The 17,532-nt window shown below is 44.0% G+C and overlaps 1 protein-coding gene across 7 annotated transcripts in view; it reads right to left on the reverse strand.

Annotated features, from left to right (window-relative positions):
- SEMA5A (semaphorin 5A) overlaps nt 1-17,532 on the reverse strand; it is a 482,742-nt gene that overhangs the window by 77,536 nt on the left and 387,674 nt on the right. For all 7 annotated transcript variants that reach the window (XM_040493869.1, XM_040493822.1, XM_040493829.1 and 4 more), the window contains 2 exons: nt 11,317-11,434; nt 646-827 (listed from right to left, as the gene is read on the reverse strand). In XM_040493869.1, coding sequence (XP_040349803.1) covers nt 646-827; nt 11,317-11,434 — 300 coding nt within the window. The remainder of the gene's footprint in view (nt 1-645; nt 828-11,316; nt 11,435-17,532) is intronic.

The raw sequence follows: 17,532 nt of genomic DNA on the forward strand, positions 1-17,532 counted from the left end.
GGGTCCCTGATGCTGGCAAAGGAAACGGAGGCCCGAGCATAGCCGCCTGGATTAGGCCAGTTCACAACGAATGTATCGTGTTCTACCGGTAGGGGCTATTGGCCTACGTGTTCCAGAAAAGGACTTTGATTGCCATGGACGTTTCCCTCAAACAAGACAATAACATTGTGCACACTGCAAATATGTTTCCTAATCTAATGATGAACACATTAAACACGTTTAGATTTACAATCTCACTTATAGTTTAAAATCTCCTCCCAGGGGCGCTCGGGTGGCTCAGTTAAGCGTTCAACCTCGGCTCAGGTCACGATCCCACGGTTCCTGGGTTCGAGCCCCGCATCGGGCTCTGTGCTGACAGCTCGGAGCCTGGAGCCTGCTTCCGACTCCGGGTCTTCCTTGCCCCTCCCCCATTCGCCCTCCGTCTCTCAAAAATAAACATTAAAAAAATAAAAAAGAAATAAATAAAATAAGTAAAAAAATAAAACCACACCTCCTTCAGTAGATCACGAACTTTTAAGTGGTAAGTGCACCTGTCCCTTGCCACCTCCCTCCCGAAAAAGGGAGATGCACACCAAAGACGACGTCCCCCCTGCTCTACGGTCCGCTCGCACACGGGGGAGGGCACCAGTGTCGGGAGGGACACACCTGGAGCAGTTGGCGATCTCCATGCGGGGGCCCTCGCACTCCCAGCCTCCGCACTGGGGGGCCGGGCTGTCGCAGGAGCGGGTGCGACACAGACAGGATCCCACGGCGCTGCCATCAGTGTGCGTGCAGGGCGTCCACGGAGACCACGCGCCGAAGTGCCCGTCCACGGTGAGATTCCTCGTCTAGGAAGCAGACACAAGAGAGGATGTCAGGGAGGGTTAGGGCTGTAAACAGAGAGAAAAACTGAAAGGTCTCTCGCGGTACAATCAGAGCACGTTGAGAATATTTTGATGTTAAAGTTCAAGAGGGGTTAACAGGGAGGGATTTCAAAGTAAGGCGGCCCGAGGTCATTGGTGGGGGCCGTGACGGAGAAGAAGGGAGGGGAGGAAGGGGAAGGGGGGAGGGGGCGACGGGGGAGGGGAGCGAAGGAAGCCAAGGGCTTGGCCATCGGCCGACCACAGAATTGTCCACTAATGCGAGAAACCCAAAGAACGAGGAGAACTGGAGTGAGAAATCACAGATGTGCAACTCTGTTGAATTTTTATGTCCCGTAGAAGAAAGGTTGGCCAATTCGTTTCATTTAAGACCTGGCCCAGCTCAAATGTCAGCGCAAACTGCCAACGTTGAATTTTTGGCCTATTGAAGCAGCCAGGACTGTAGTAGCCGATAGGCATATCCCGGTCACAGCCACACCGTAACCTGTCAGCAAGGAAGGGCCTGGCAGGAACCCGCTCCCGCGGGTCGGGGCAAGGAAGGGGCTCTGAGCACTGAGAGGGGTGTGCGGGCCTAGAAGGGGCCGTCCAACCAGCACGCCCGACCTGGGAAGGCTGCTGGGGACTGTGCCCGCTGCCGCCCGGCTGGACGGGGCCCCTCACGGACACGGACGACCGGACGACCTCAGGTCACCTCTGACAATAGAGCCACAGGGTGGTCCGTGAGTCCTGGGACCGAGTCCTCAGTCACCCTGCAGGAAAAAGCAGCCTGACCCTGAACGGCCGGAAGGAGGCCTACAGTCCAGACCTCCTAACTTTAATATGGCGACGTCGGTATTTCTTAGAAAGCACGACACACGAAGAGGACGGGACGTGGCTGCCTTCTTTCACTTCCCCCTCTGCTGCCCCCAGCTGCTCCTTCCTGCCCTACCCTAGTCGTGACACGTTTGAAGCCTCACCATCCACGCAAGACAGGACTCCACGGACGAGGCAGGTCGTTCTTTCCAGGCCACGAACTGTCCCTGTTCCTCCCCATTTCAGAAGGGTGCCGGTGCCGTATTTTGCGTGTGAAAAGCACAGGTGAGCTTTACTTTTGTTCCGTCACTTCTCCAAGTACAGTAGGACGGAGTCCACGTGAAACGTGTCCGCGTGCGCGGACGTGGCTGGCGCGTCACCTCCAACTGCCACAGTTTCACTTTCTGCCCCCCGCTTTCTTGTCAGCACTCTGACCTTTTATGTCCACTAGGTGGACAAACATCCACAACTCCCTACCACGCCGGGCTCTTTCCAGAAGAAGCAAAGAGGAGGGAACCGAGCTGGATTCGAGGTGACTCACTGGACCTGACCCAGACAGTGACAGTGAACACTCAAAGGCATATTTTTCCCAAGAGGAAAAAGTCCCCATTTCCAAGGTCCGTGACCAGCTTCGGTCAGGATAAAAATGCAGCTCGTACTCTGACCGTAAGTTTCCCTGGAGCCGTCAGTGTTTTCTCAGAGAACCGAGCCCCATAAGACAAGCTGATTGAAGCCACTAGTCACTCCCACCAAAATGTTCTTAAAGCAGCAAAGGCCCTGCCACTTGGGAGTTCCCACGTCCCTCCACTACCACTGACCAGCTCACCCTCTTGCCTCGGCCCCAAAGGGCTCTCATGTAGGTAGGAAGGGATCAGTCGTTGCCTTCACTGTGATTTGACATGGAACCCAAGCTAACAAATCCCCTCACGGGCCTTTAGATCCAAACAAATCCCCATGCGCCTTTTAATCCAAACCGGTAACTGTCCTCAGCCTTTCAGAGAGAGAGAGAAGAATGGGGTTATGGGGGCTGGGTGAGGCAGAGCCTGGGGAAGGGCAGCCTGACAGGGCTGCAGCCTAGGCTGGAAGACGGCAAAGAAGACATAGCCCAGGGTCTCTGCTCCTGCCCAAGTCTCCCACTATGTAAACCCAAGCCTGGGTGGGGGGCAAGCTGGAAGTGGGGAAGGACAGGCCCATGGGGGAGAGAGTGGCGGGGGAAGGGGATGAAGGCCAGCACGGAGCACTGGCAGGAGACTGACCCTCTGTGAGCCATCTGGTCCCTTCCCTTTGCCTCTCTTCTAAACCTCTATGTTTCTAAACCTCGTCTATGTTTCGCTGTCTAACATATGACGGAAATGGGCATGGAGACTGTTAGGGTCTCTCTAGCTACAGGAGGTTTTGAGGAACCCTGGAACCCACAGAATATGGAGAAACTGAAGACTGGTGAGGCCAGGAGAAATCCACTGTGATCATGACAAAGGAATGATCGTGGAGACAGAAATCATCCAGAATGTTGAAAGAGGGCAGTTTGTGATGGAAACATATTTAGACTTCACGGTCACGAGTCAAACCCACAACCAAGGTAAACGTCATGCGAGCTAAATTCATCAGTAGGGTGATTAGAAGTGAAATCAACATAGGGCAGATACAAGCGAGACAGAAACAGGCAGGCAGACAGACAGACAGACACGGAGAGGAGGAGTCAGAGTCATTGCCTGTTTCCCGACAACATTGAGGTTCCTGTCCAATTCATACGCTCTCTTGAAATTAATTTCCAATCCTGGAGGGAATCTGAGAATCTGTTTCTTCAGCCCAAAGGGCAAGAACACCAACCAGGGTGGATGGTTTTTTACGAAAGAATCACTTTGAATAAAAGGGGTTTTGCATTCATCATGGGGATCATTCCTTACCATTCCAGGGAGACAGTAGGTAACTGTGGGAGTGCTGGGTTGGCATCACCAGCCGTGCGCTTAGCAGGAGGGTCTAAGGCTGTCATGGGAACCCCATTCACCTGGGCCAGTGTTGGGCCTACGAAAGAACATGTGACCAGATTCTGGTCAAGGAGACTCCAGAGGAGAGTGAAAGAGGAGTCCAGAAATGACTTTCCTCCAGATAAAAGCAGAATATTCTCTCTCTCTCTCTCTCTGCTGCAGACACTGTTATGTGAGAATTCACTGCTTGGTGCCCCTGTGGAGAAGCAGGCCAGGAAATAAGAGAGCTGCTCACCCATAGCCCCCCTCCCCCCAAACTGGGCATCAGAATCACTCCTGAAACTGCTGCTTCCCCATCGCTGGAGGATAGAACTGGTCCTTTGTAAGACCCTGTTCACAAGGAATTTAATTCTGGTTAGGCCTACGATTTTTACAGAAAAAGCAAACGTAGATGTAAGAAATTTTTATAACATGCCAAAGATTGCCCGACTCACAATTTGGAGGGTATAATTGGAAATACTGGTCGGCATTTTTCTGTCCATGAGACCAGGGTTGTAAAACCTCAGCACTATTGACATTTGGGCTAGAGGATTCTTTGTCGTGGGGGCTGCCCTGTGCATTCGTGATCTCCCTTGTCCACCCACTATAGATGCTAGTGGCCCCCCAGCCCTGGTTGTGACAACCAAAGTTTCTATGGACTTTGCTGGATGTCCCTGGGGGCAAAATCTCCCCCAGTTAAGAACCACTATTTCTCAAGGAGCTAAAAGTGAACTACCACATGGCCCGGCAATTCTACTTCTGGGTTTAGAGCTGAAGGAAACCAAATCCCTATGCTGAAGAGTTAGTGGCACCCCCACAGTCACTGTAGCATTACTTATGACAGCCAAGACATGGAAACGACTTATGTGTCCACTGAAGGATGAGTACGTAAAGAAAATGTGCTATATATACCACTCTTTTATCTAGTATATATAAAAATATATAGGAGGTATCTCATATACCTCATATATGTATAATATATAATTCATATATATCTCATATATATATATCTCACATGTATATATCACACACACACACACACACACACACATATATATATATCATATGTATATAAAATATATGAATACTATTCAGCCATAAAAGAGAAGGAAATCTTTCCATGTGGAAAAACATAAATGGACCTTGAGGGCACTATGTTAAATGCAATAAGACAGAGAAAGATAGATACTCTACGATATCCGATACAAGTGAAACCTAAAAAGAGCCCATACTCATAGAAAAAGGGGTAAGATTTGTGGCTGTCAGATGCGTCGAGTGGGGGAGAGAGGAACTAGGGGAAAGAAGGGGGTCAAAAGGTACGAACTTCGGGGTGTCTGGGTGGCACAGTCAGTTAAGCATCCAGCTCTTGGTTTAGGTGCAGGTCATGATCTCATGGTTTCTGAGTTTAAGCCTGGTATTGGGCTCCGTGTTACTGGTGCAGAGCCTGCTTTGGATTCTCTCTCTCTCTCTCTCTCTCTCTCTCTCTGTCCCTCCCCACCTCTGCATATCCTCTCTCTCCAAATAAATAAATGAACTTTTTTTTAAAAAAGGTACAAACTTCCAGTTTTAAGATAAATATGTCTTGGACAGGTCATGTACGACATGATGGATAGAGTTCACACCACTAGATGGGACATCTGAAAGTTGCTAAGAGAGGAGCTCCTTTTCTCCCCCAGGCAAAAAAAACCCGGGGGGGGGGTATCTACATGAGATGATGGGCGTTAACTAAACTTTCTGTGGCGATCATTACACAATATATGCAAGTCAAGTCACTGTGTTGAACACTTTAACCTCACACAGTGCTGTGTAAAGCTGTATCAAAGGGAAAGGGAAAGAAAGAACCCACCACACTAGACACCCTTTTGTTTCCCTGTTTGGGCACTGGCATAAGATAACAGTCTTTAGGCAAAGAGGTGCCACACACATTCTCTTTCCAAATGTATGTGAGTAAAAGTTGAGCTAAGACGACAGAGAAACAGAGGAAGGATTGGACACGAGTGACAGTAAATGAAAGAATGGAGTGGAATGAGGGAGAAAAAATTAGAATAGTTATTTCAGTAAATATGCACTGGAAAGCAAAAGGAACAGCACTAGCCAGTCATTAGTAAGAGTAAATGGTGATGGCTTCGCAGGGGAAGAGTGGGGGTAGCTGCAGGTGCTGAAGGGCAGATTTTCAATCCAGGACCGCTGCAGTTGGTTCTATTAACTTCTGGAGCAAGAAGAACTTGCAACACGCAGAAAAGCACGTGGGCAGTGGGTGGCTCTCTCACCCACTTCAACCACACACTCCTTTTGACGCTCAGTACATTACTTTGAGGATCTGCCTAAGGAACAGATCCATGAATGATGGGATGGGTTCTGCTGCTTCCCTTCTCCATACGAGCACGTCTTTTTGTATTTTGTTAGTTTTCTTTAGAAATCAGAAATAAAGCTATCTAGAATATATTATCTGTGGTTGTGCTATCTCCAGGTTTCTGCCTAGCGACTTTCTCTTTGAAGTATGTGCTTCGTTTGATAAGATATTAACGGCTAAACCATAGTAAAGCATATACCACATGCAGGTACTTTAGTGGATGCCAGGCACGTGACGAGTGATTTCTATGTGTTAACTCTGGACTCTTCACAAGGTCCTTGGTATCTACATCCCATTTTACAGACAGGGGAACTGAGGTTCAGATTAGGCTCAATTTATTCAGAGTACTGGTTGTAAGGGACCCAAGAATCGGTGTAAACAAGCTAATCAAGAGCCTGCGATCTTAGCCACTTCATTCTGTGATTCTAGATCCTTCCCTGATGGGAGTCGTGTGGAAACCAGTACTTACACTTTTATCCATAACTGTATAATAGCAAATTTCCCTTTACCTAGGAAATAATGGATTTCTAAGTGCTAGCTAAGTAAGATTCAATTTTTGCTAACAAGCATAACCTGTAATCCCACGTCTAAATCCCTCATGTTCAACTCATTCATTCCCAAGGAACCAAGCATGTAGATGCATTTGATGGGTACAGAAATCCATGGAGCGTGCCTTTAGGTCTTACTGTACTCCAACCATTATTCTCTTATAACTCAAGTGAACTCTTCTGTTTTCTACTGGGATGTTTTTTCAGAAGTCAAAAGATCTTCCTTCGTGCATTTCCAAAGTTTCATGCACCTTTGGTCAGAGATGGTGACAAAACAGGATATTGGATCTTCCCCTTGGAACAGACTGTCTCCATGTTACAACATCAACTTAATTTCCCTAAGTCTCTCCCCATGAGTGAATTACACGAGGGAAGGAGAGCACATTTGAAGAGGACTAAGCGGGAACGGCATGTGACCTCTTAGTCACATAGACAGATAGGGACAGTCTTTATTGCCTCGAAGCCACAGGTCTTCACTCATGAAACGGAAGCGGTGATGCTTACCCCTGGGGTGATCATGCATATCCAATGAGATAATCCACTGAAATGGCCTAACACACCACTTAGCACATGGTGTAGACACACAATTAACCTTAGCTCCCTTTTCCTTCTTTTACAGTAGATTTCACTACAAAATTCAGAAACAATGCCTTACCGGCTATCTGAGCATAAGATGTAAGGTGACCACCGGGTCACCTGTCATTGGGTGAACCCATCAGCCACTGCTCTGGGGAGACGTTGACGGCTGGGAATGTCATTGTCTTGTAGATTGAGGATAATGTCAGAAGCACCGGATTCGAGTCCTGGTTTCTTTCCCAATGTAGTTTTAGAATCTTCTATCAACCCCTTAGACTCTGGTCCACGGTGCTGCTATGTAAACGGAAGGCTCTGGGTTCAATCCGTGCTAAAGGATCTTTTTGCTCTAAAGGTGCTATTTACACAGTGTCCTGGGAAGAAGCTAGTTATCGCAAGCCATCGAGGTGCTTATTTAGTATACGTATTTTGCTGGTTATTGCACGATGTATTTTGGAACGGGGACTCATTGTATGATGCATACCAGTAACGATGTACCCACAAAGAATGTGGACGGTGTTCGGGCATAAATAAAGCTCAGGGCGATTCTTAAGACTACACTATCCTCATCAAGCAACACTGCAAGTTATGCAAGACGTAAATAATATTCAAATCACTCCAGACCTGTAAATTTAGATCTTGCTCAAGCAGTTCAAATCTCTTAGACTGAGAATAATGTTTTCAATTATAATTACGTAAACCACCAGAAATTAATCGATACATCAGTCACTATTGCCTTGTCTCCTATACAACAGAGATCCATAAATGTTTTAAAATAGGGAGCTTTCAATAGAAAATAGGTCTTTTCTGGCACTAAGTCCCTGGGGAAACCCTGGGAGGGTTTCCAGGGGTCCATCACCAAGTGGAACTCTCTAGAGAGCAGATGATCTGTCCATGTTCTGAATGCAACACTGACTGGGGAACTCAGCTCTGCTACGTCATTGGTCTGAAATCTGTGAAGACTGACCGGGTAGTTTCCCACAGAGACTGGCATTACCCTCACTGTCGTCCACATTATGTGAGCTCCCCATAAAACCGTCCATTTTTAGCGTTCATTTCGGGTTTTTACATTGGATATAAGATGCTCTGGTCTCATTTGAAAACCACTCAGCTTATAAACCTTAATTTCTTTTGGATATAGACATGTAGATTAAAAAAACTGTTTCACTGATTATAAGATTTTTTAGTATGTGTGTGAGTATCTATCTATACATTATATATATATATACTGCTGTATATATATATGTATCTATCCATACACTATATATATATATATATATACTGATATATATATACATATATAAATATCTATACAAATATTTATATATAGATATTTATATATCTATAAAGAAATATAAATATAAAAATATAAAAATATAAAAATATATAAAATATATAAAATATAAAGATATATAAATATCTCTGAAATCAGTTTGTATCTTGCAGTCCATGGCAACATTTATTTTCTTAATAAAAACAACCAATGGTGTATCAGAAATGATGAAATACAGATTTAGCCAATAAAATTAAACCTTTCTTCTATTTTAGTCAAAACTTTACAAACAAAATAGAAGCAAAATTACATTTTAATAGCTTTTAAAAATACCTAAGACTTCTCTGTCATAATGCTAATCCTTTTCATCTAGCTCATGTCTTTTTTTTTTAATTTTTTAATGTTTGTTTATTTTTGAGGGAGACCGAGCACAAGTGAGGGATGGACAGAGAGAGAGGGAGACAGAATCCAAAGCAGGCTCTAGTCTCTGAGCTGTCAGCACAGTGCCTGACGTGGGGCTCGAACCCACGAACCGTGAGATCATGACCTGAGCCAAAGTCAGATGCTTTAACCGACTGAGCCACCCAGGAGCCCCTAGCTCATTTCTTTCTAAGAGACAGATTTTTAGAAAGAGATGTACGATGACTATAGTTGTTAAAAACCAAAACTATAGACCTAAAATGGAATTTCTCATGCTAAGCCCCATGTCACCAAACTGAGATTTGACCTAATTACATACAGTGCTGGCTCTCCCAGAAAAGGAATCTTCAACCAATCAGGAAATGCCTGAGCAGCACTAGCCAGCTCCTCTGACTGATAGACCCATGCCATCTACTAAGGAAAAGTAACTTTGCAATAAGCAACCTGCTTTTTTGCCTAGAATAACTTCCTTGTTCCCACTTATTTCTGTCTGTAAAAGTCTTTTGTTTTGTACGACTCCTCAGAGCTCCTTTCTATCTGCTGGGTTGGGTGCTGCCTGATTTGAGTTCTGTTCAACAAACTCTTAAAACTAATATGCCTCAGTTTATCTTTTCACAAGTAGTTGGGTCTACGGGAGTTCCCATTCTGTATGGTAGCCTATCTAAATCAGACAACTACAAAGCTTCCTGTCCTGCCTTTTGCTCCAGGGGACATAACTTGCTGTCTGTTGTTGGAGGCTTTGCATATTCTTATCAAAAGTGTATGTATTATATATTGTATATAGACATAGATGTATGTATATATAGAGAGAGACAGACAGACGGAGACAGAGAACAGGGATGGTTCTGTAAAGCAGAGGTGTGAAGGGACAGCCCTCCCATCAGGGCAAGTCCATATCACCCTGTGACTTTCTTTGAATTTGAAATGGAAACTGCGCTCTCAGCAGCAGTGACAACTTCCATAACAACCCGCTGGCCACTTTTTAAATGTTAGGCCATCTCCATTTTTTTTCCTGTAGAAATAGACAACGCATGTATTTGTTGTGAACCTAGTGGGTGATTGTGTCACGATTTTCCATTACATAGTTAAGCATGTCTCAGATCTCCACGAAACCATGTGTTTTGGAGTGGAGGCCTTACCGCTTGAGAAGAACTGCTCCTGTAAGAACTGTTACTACATTCTTCTGCCCTTTTTGCCATTAAAATGCTGGCTCATACATCTATGAGAAGATGCACCAATTCTTGGGGAGTACACGCCCATAATTGAGAACGACAGTTCAGCTATCTCTGTTTTTCTCCAGCTGCAAAGATTCAAGGTGAGCATCTCTGTGCTTTGAAAGTATTATTCAGAAACGAGAAAGAACTCAGCACAAACACTGGCATTTTTGTAATCGATTTCAAGAAACAGTGAGAAAATCTGAGGCTAAACAGCCCAAAGGACTAGCGGCGAATTGATCTGTAAAGCTCTGCTCAGAGCCTGGATGTGGTGATCACACACCTTTGCAGTAAAAGGCTTCTATCTCGTGCCCACATTTGGGACAGGATGCTGGTTTCACTAATCCTAGCCTTCCCCATGTCACTGCCTGGTTTTCCCCTTCCCCTGGAAGGAGAGGCTGCATGAATATGTGGTTTAGGTGATGGAAAGGGTAGGTCCCTTCATAGGAAACCGCGTCGGACATCCGCGTCGGAAAAACAGCGTGGGCTTCCTGATACCGGAATGTGCCTCTTCTCTTCTCACCTCTGCCTTGCAGAGGTGCGCCCGAACTGACAGTCAGAGAGATCAGCAGCTATGTGACAGCACAGTGACTTCATCACTGTAAATATATGGAGGCTAACAGTTCCTGCTCATAATCTCTGAGGACAGAAAAAAGAATCTGAGATCACTGCATTTTAGGGTTGTAAAGACAAAGGGAAAAAAAAATTAAGCTGGTTCTTACAAGTGAGGCCTCAAAGAGATAAACTGGCAAAGAAAATTCAGAAAACCTAGCTCTAAATGGAAATGAGTTTCTCTTCCTTCTGTGGGTTCACAGCGGGAATGGCCATCGTGCTGTTTCTCCCAGACCTTCCCGGGACCCTGGGCAGGATCCAGAAGACTGTCCCGCCTGGAGTCCAATAGTAACATCCTTTACTTTATTTTTTCAAAAGCTCTACTTATCTCAGTTTCTAGAATTATAGCTCCCAAGGGAAATCGATGGGTGTGGAAGTCACTATTTTACTCATGCTAAAAAGGGCAAAATAGTCCACACCAATCTCTGGAGAGACAATCCAAGAATGAGACAGAGATACTACATCCCATTTCCAAATCAACAGTGTTTTCCCTTCAAGTATTTCTCTGCAAAGCAGACAAAAAAAGCTTATGGCAACATCCCACGTGGCTCTGGTGGAAACTAAGAGCTGAACGAGTTGAGAGAGCACTGGGTGTGCGAGAAAGGTCCCAAATGCATGGCCACCACCGACGTGTGGGTTAGGATTTAAGACAGCTGAGTGCCCACGGGCGGGGCTTTCTGAGGCCGGGGAACACGCGCACTTACGGGACAGGTGGAGGTGCTCTGCTCCCATTGTGTCATGCTTAGGCTCTCCTCCAGGCTCGTGCATTTCTTCATCACCATGTCCCAGCCACAGTAAGGGTCCTGGGCCCCAATGCAGGCACTGCAAACACACACCCAAAGGTCAGCAGAGAGGCAGCCTTACCCACAAGAGACATAAGCTTAGGTGAGTCTGGCCCTTAGGAATTGACATGGGAACTAGTTGCAAGAAACTCGATTTTAGCCTGCACACGAGAAAACAAGCCATCAACATACATCAGCAAGTATCTAGTTAAATCAAGTGATTAATTTTGGTTGAAATATGTATACTTATCCTAAGATACAGAGAAAACAACTAAATGTGCCGCTGTGAGCTTTTTGGGGTCATGAATAAAGCTAGTCAGAATTCTGCAATGTTCAAAAGTACGAGATGTTGTTACCACCATCACCATCATCACCACCATCACCATCATTGCCATTATCATCATCATCACCACCACTGTCACCATCATAATCATAATCACCACCACCACCACCACCATCATCATCACTACCATCACCATCACCATCATCAACACCACCATCATCATCATCATCACCAGCACCACCATCACCACCACCATCATCATCACTACCATCACCATCACCATAACCAGCACCACCATCACCACCACCATCATCATCACGACCATCACCATCATCATCATCAACATCATCACCATCACCAGCACCAGCACCACCACCATCATGATCATCACCACCATCACCATCATCAACACCACCATCATCATCATCACCATCATCACCACCATCACTACCACCACCATCATCATCACTACCATCACCATCATCATCATCACTACCATCACCATCATCATCATCATCACTACCACCATCACCATCATCAACATCACCATCATCATCATCACCATCACCACCACCACCATCACCACCACCATCACCATCATCATCATCACCATCATCATCATCACCATCACCATCATCATCCTCACCTTAGTTACAGATGTTATTTGTGGAACACTTACTATAAAATACCAAATTATATCATTTAGACATTTAACTCTAATGAGGGAGGTAGTATTATTTTTACCTATGGAGGAGAAAACTGAGGCACAGAAGATTTAAGAAATTGGCCCAAGGACAAGCAAATACACCTGAAACCCTTCAACATGGTTAGTTTGAATTTAATAAACTAGGGAAGTCTTCCTTTTGGGTACCATAGCTTAAAAATGAATTAAAAATTTTGTCAATCAATAGTTGTTTAATGTAGCTCCAACTACAATATTCAATAAGTTATATCAGAACTATTATATACATCGTGGATATCTTATTTTAGCTTTGTCTCGATGAGAGAGTTCATACAGTACCAGGTACTGCGGCATCATTAGATGAAGATTTTGGCCCATATGTTATAAATACAAGAGAGGGTGTTCAGGGGCGGAGGGAAGCAGAGCGACAGTGATAGAGCCAAAATTATACAAAAGATGACCCCAGAGGCAAGCAGGGCATCGAACGCTGGAGAATCCTGTCTCTTAAGGGACCAACAGGTCAGGCGTGCAGGAGATGGAAGCAAAGAAAGGCAAGCTAGTGCAGCAGGGAAGTGTTAATATCTTCTTAGAGGTAAGGGGCCCCTTACAGCAGGAAGAATCTGTTAGAGGATTACCAATAAATCAGGAGTAGGACCAGAAATCATAGCATAACTATCAAATGTGGGCCAAGGAGGTGCTGTAAGTAATAGTAAATTGCTAATTTTAATGATACAAAAGAATCGTGATTAATGCATCAAATACATTAACCACATATGAAGCACTGCTCCAAGAACGTGACCTCTATTAGCTCATTCCGACCTCAGAGGACCTTACAAATACAACACCTCAATTAGCTACCGCATTTATTTTAAATGAAATAAATGTAATCACTTTAAAAGGAGGAAACCAAAGCAGAGAAAGATGAAGCGTAAGTCCCACAGCAGGGGAAGATATCTCTAAAGACAATAAATCAAACAATAATGGTATAAAACTATTACTTATTGTTGCTATGTAATATATATTTACCACCCAAAGAAGTTCAGAGACAAGTGGTCAAAACTGGTCCTCCTCACAGCAGGACTAGGTTGCGTGGAAACGGGGCTGAAACAAGTGCCTGTCACCATAGCCTCCTTGGAACATGATCCTAAGTGCCCGTGCCCGTGTTAAAAAGTAAACCGAGGTACGTCAAAATTGTGAATCTGACTGTACCAGGCTAGGAGGTTCCCCTGACAGGAGCTAGGGGAGAGAATCCTCTAGAGGAGACTCAGCAGCAAACCAAGGAAATCATTTGATCGGCTATAGCTTAAGTGGTGGTCTTATTTGGGAAAGCCTGGTTGACTGAGATCGTTTGTTCCGAAGTCTCACTTTCTCAGATTCAAGCGCAGTTGACCCTGGCGTCGGTTTTGGTTTGCTTAGGTCAGCTGCCAAGGTTTTAAGGCGACTTCAGTCTAAGGGCCTTCTTATTTAATTACCTTAACAAGCACATAGTACTTTCATGTGAAAATTCCAACAGAACAGTTATCAAGGACAAAATGTACGCTTTCCTTCCCCAGAAATAGGCACTATTCACACTTTCATATACTTGGGGGACATTTTCTCCGCACAAATACGTATTCATGTATGGATATGTCTATATATACATATATATTTTGTTGTTTTATATGTACGATTATATGTAACACACACAAAGGGGAGTATACACACAGCCTCCTGTCTGCTTTTTACACGTAAAAATACACTGTGACGGGGCGCCTGGGTGTCTCAGTTAAGTAGCCGACTCTGGAATTTAGCTCAGGTCACGATCCCAGGGCTGTAGGCTTGAGCTCTGAGTCGGGCTCCGCTCTGAGATTCTCTCTCCCCTTCTCCCTCCACCCCTCTCCCCCCATCATACTCTCTCTCTCTCTCTAAAATAAAAAATTAAAAATTAAAAAATATACTTTGACATTTTCTTTTGTCAGTATATATAGCTCTACCTTATTCCTTATATGGCTGTGTAATATTCTGTTACCCAGAGGAATGAATATTTATTTAAATCCTTTAAAAGCAAGGCTGTAATACACATCTTCATATGCATTTTTATAATATTTTTTTATGTTTATTTATTTTTTGAGAGAGAGAGAGACAGACAGAGTGCAAGCAGGGGAAGAGCCGAGAGAGAAAGAGACACAGAATCCGAAGCAGGCTCCAGGCTCTGAGCCATCAGCACAGAGCCCAACGTGGGGCTAGAAGCCATGAACCACGAGATGATGACCTGAGCCGAAGTTGGACGTTCAACGGACTGAGCCACCCAGGTGCCCCTGTATGTATTTTCTACACGATAAGCTTCTATACGTGGAGCTATGAGATAGAAGTTATGGGTATTAATAATTCTGTACCAGTCAACAATTTGAAGGGTAACTCTTTATCCTCTCCCTATTTCATACTGGATGCTATTTTTTTTTTAACTTAGCCCTTTCTGATAGATCAGAACACTTTTCTACTCATCTGTTCTATTTACTCAGTTGTCAGATTAAGATTATGTGTGTGTGTGTGTGTGTGTGTGTGTGTGTGTGTGTGCATTTATGGATTATTGTATTTCTGTTCATGTAAATTTCCCATTTGTAACCAATTTCTCCTTTATGCTTCTTTTTGATTGACTAACTGGCTTCATTATTTTTATGTAGTCATTGCAAGTGATAATTTCTGTATTAGAAAATTAACCCTCTGTCCATAATGCTTCACATACTTTTCCTACTTGTCATTAGTATTTTTTTCTCAAGATACAGATGTTTTAAAATTTTATGCAGTAAAATTTATATGAGTCTTTTTCTTCACAGCATCTGGATTTTGTGCATACTTTCAAAGAACTTCCATGCTTAAAAATCATAAAAACATTTATGCAGGATTCCTTCTGGTCCTTTCATATTTGATCAGTCATTTCATTTGACTCCCTATCTGTGATCCACCAGAAATGTATTTCTGGTAAATCTCCTTTTCTCCCTCCTAAAAATCAAAACAAGTAACAATGACAAAAAACCACATATTTTTTTAAGCTAAACTTCTCAATCTCATACCAACACAAACAGGTCCAGGGCTGAGAAGTAACAAGAAGGAAGCTGGGGATGTTTTGTTTTGTTTTGTTTTCCTTTTTCTATCAAATTCAGACAACCTCTTTTTTAAACACAAGTTTACAACACTAAGTGTGAGCACCAGCTTTTCGAAATCTCTAGTTCTTGAGGTCCGGGAATATAATCTTTTAACAACTTACTTTTTAAAACTAAAAAGTCATTTCAATGATCAGTTCCATAGAGTAGAATTTGCCCTGTATATAAAGCATATCCCAAATTTCTCAATTTTAAGAATTTATTTTAAAGACACGCAATTGATTTAATAACATTTTTTCCCAGGGAATAAGAAAGATGAGAATAAACCAAAGACTGTAAAAGACAAGAAAGTGCATTTTTGTATCTACAAGGTAAGATATTTCACATATTGTCACTAAGCTCAGTGTAAGCAAATCAGCCCTCAGTAACGTTGCCTGGGCAGATGTTTTGTAGGAAGTTTCTGGAAATCTGAAGACCCCTCAACTGTGAGACAGACCTGGACATGGGTGAGAATCAAGAACCTTTCTGCTTCCTGCTGCGACCTCCTGGCTGCGAAGGCATGTTCTGACCCACAGTGTCCTAGTCTTACTGAACCAGCCATTTTGCCGGGATGCCATGGTATGTATCACACGTCAGAATTCTGTCTGGGCACGATCTCACTTTCACAGCGGTGAGCAAACAGGAGGCAGCTACACTTACGTAATTACTCAAAGGGCCTGAATTCCCTTTCATTTTTTGTTTTTTGTAATTTACTGTATATTTATTTTTGAGACGGAGAGAGACAGAGTGCAAGCAGGGGAGGGGCGGAGAGAGCGGGAGACCCAGAATCCGAAGCAGGCTCCGGGCTCCGAGCCGTCAGCCGGGAGCCCGACGCGGGGCTCGAACCCGCAGACCGCGAGATCGTGACCTGAGCCAAAGTTGGACGCTCAACCGACTGCGCCACCCAGGCGCCCCTTTCGCGTTCCTTACTAAAGCAACACGACCATTAGACAAAATTCAAATTCTGAACACAGGAAAATTCCACCAACTCCCTAACTCGGCCCTCCAGCCTCTCTTTGCAAATCTGCCTGCAGAAGTGAAACAAGGCCACAAGGTTACACAGGATATTTTAAGCTGTTTTAAATGAAAAGCCGCTTGTAAAAACATCTTTCTTCCGATAATGTTGACGGCCTGGCGCATTCTTAACATGCCACTTATCCCTTAAACTATTAAAACTTCTCTATAAGCACAAATGCCCCTTCATTAAAAATTCCATTTATATATAAATGTTTTCCTCAGTCAAAATATTTCATACCGTGGCAAAATTCTGATGAGCTCTACCTTTCCGCTAAAGTGTACTTCCAGAAAAAACAATCATCGTAACTTATTACTTTGGGAAGGTAGGTCTTTCAAAGACACCACATGCAGGATCACAGATGTCTTATTTTTAAATTTTTTTTTTCAACGTTTATTTATTTTTGGGACAGAGAGAGACAGAGCATGAACGGGGGAGGGGCAGAGAGAGAGGGAGACACAGAATCGGAAACAGGCTCCAGGCTCTGAGCCATCCGCCTAGAGCCCGACGCGGGGCTCGAACTCACGGACCACAAGATCGTGACCTGGCTGAAGTCGGACGCTTAACCGACTGCGCCACCCAGGCACCCCCACAGATGTCTTATTAATGTGGCCATATGAAGGTGGCTTTTCTTCACTTTGAAATGTTTTTTTTGTGTGGATGAGGAGTCTTTGTAATAACAAATTTTCCTTACTTGGTTAATAACCTTAGATTATCCTCATTTGATATATTTCCTTGGTGTTTCAAAGTCTCTGATTTCAGAACATATGTTGGTCAGAATCTTAAGGTTTAATTTAAAAACACATTTATGGGACGAGTACGTATAGAGCTAAATGTATATTCACAGACAGGCCTTAGTTCTTGGAGAAGGATAAACTACTCTCTCTTTTCCAAGACAGTGATATTAATATTTAACTAAACTCTTCCTTGATTTATTGATTCATTCTATTATATAATTTTTTATCAAATTAGCTAACATATGGTATATACAGTGTGCTCTTAGCTTTGGGGGTAGATTCCCATGATTCATCACTTA

This window comes from Herpailurus yagouaroundi, unplaced genomic scaffold, assembly GCF_014898765.1.
Source record: "Herpailurus yagouaroundi ecotype Mexico unplaced genomic scaffold, PumYag 29, whole genome shotgun sequence".
NCBI classification, from domain to species: Eukaryota; Metazoa; Chordata; class Mammalia; order Carnivora; family Felidae; genus Herpailurus; species Herpailurus yagouaroundi.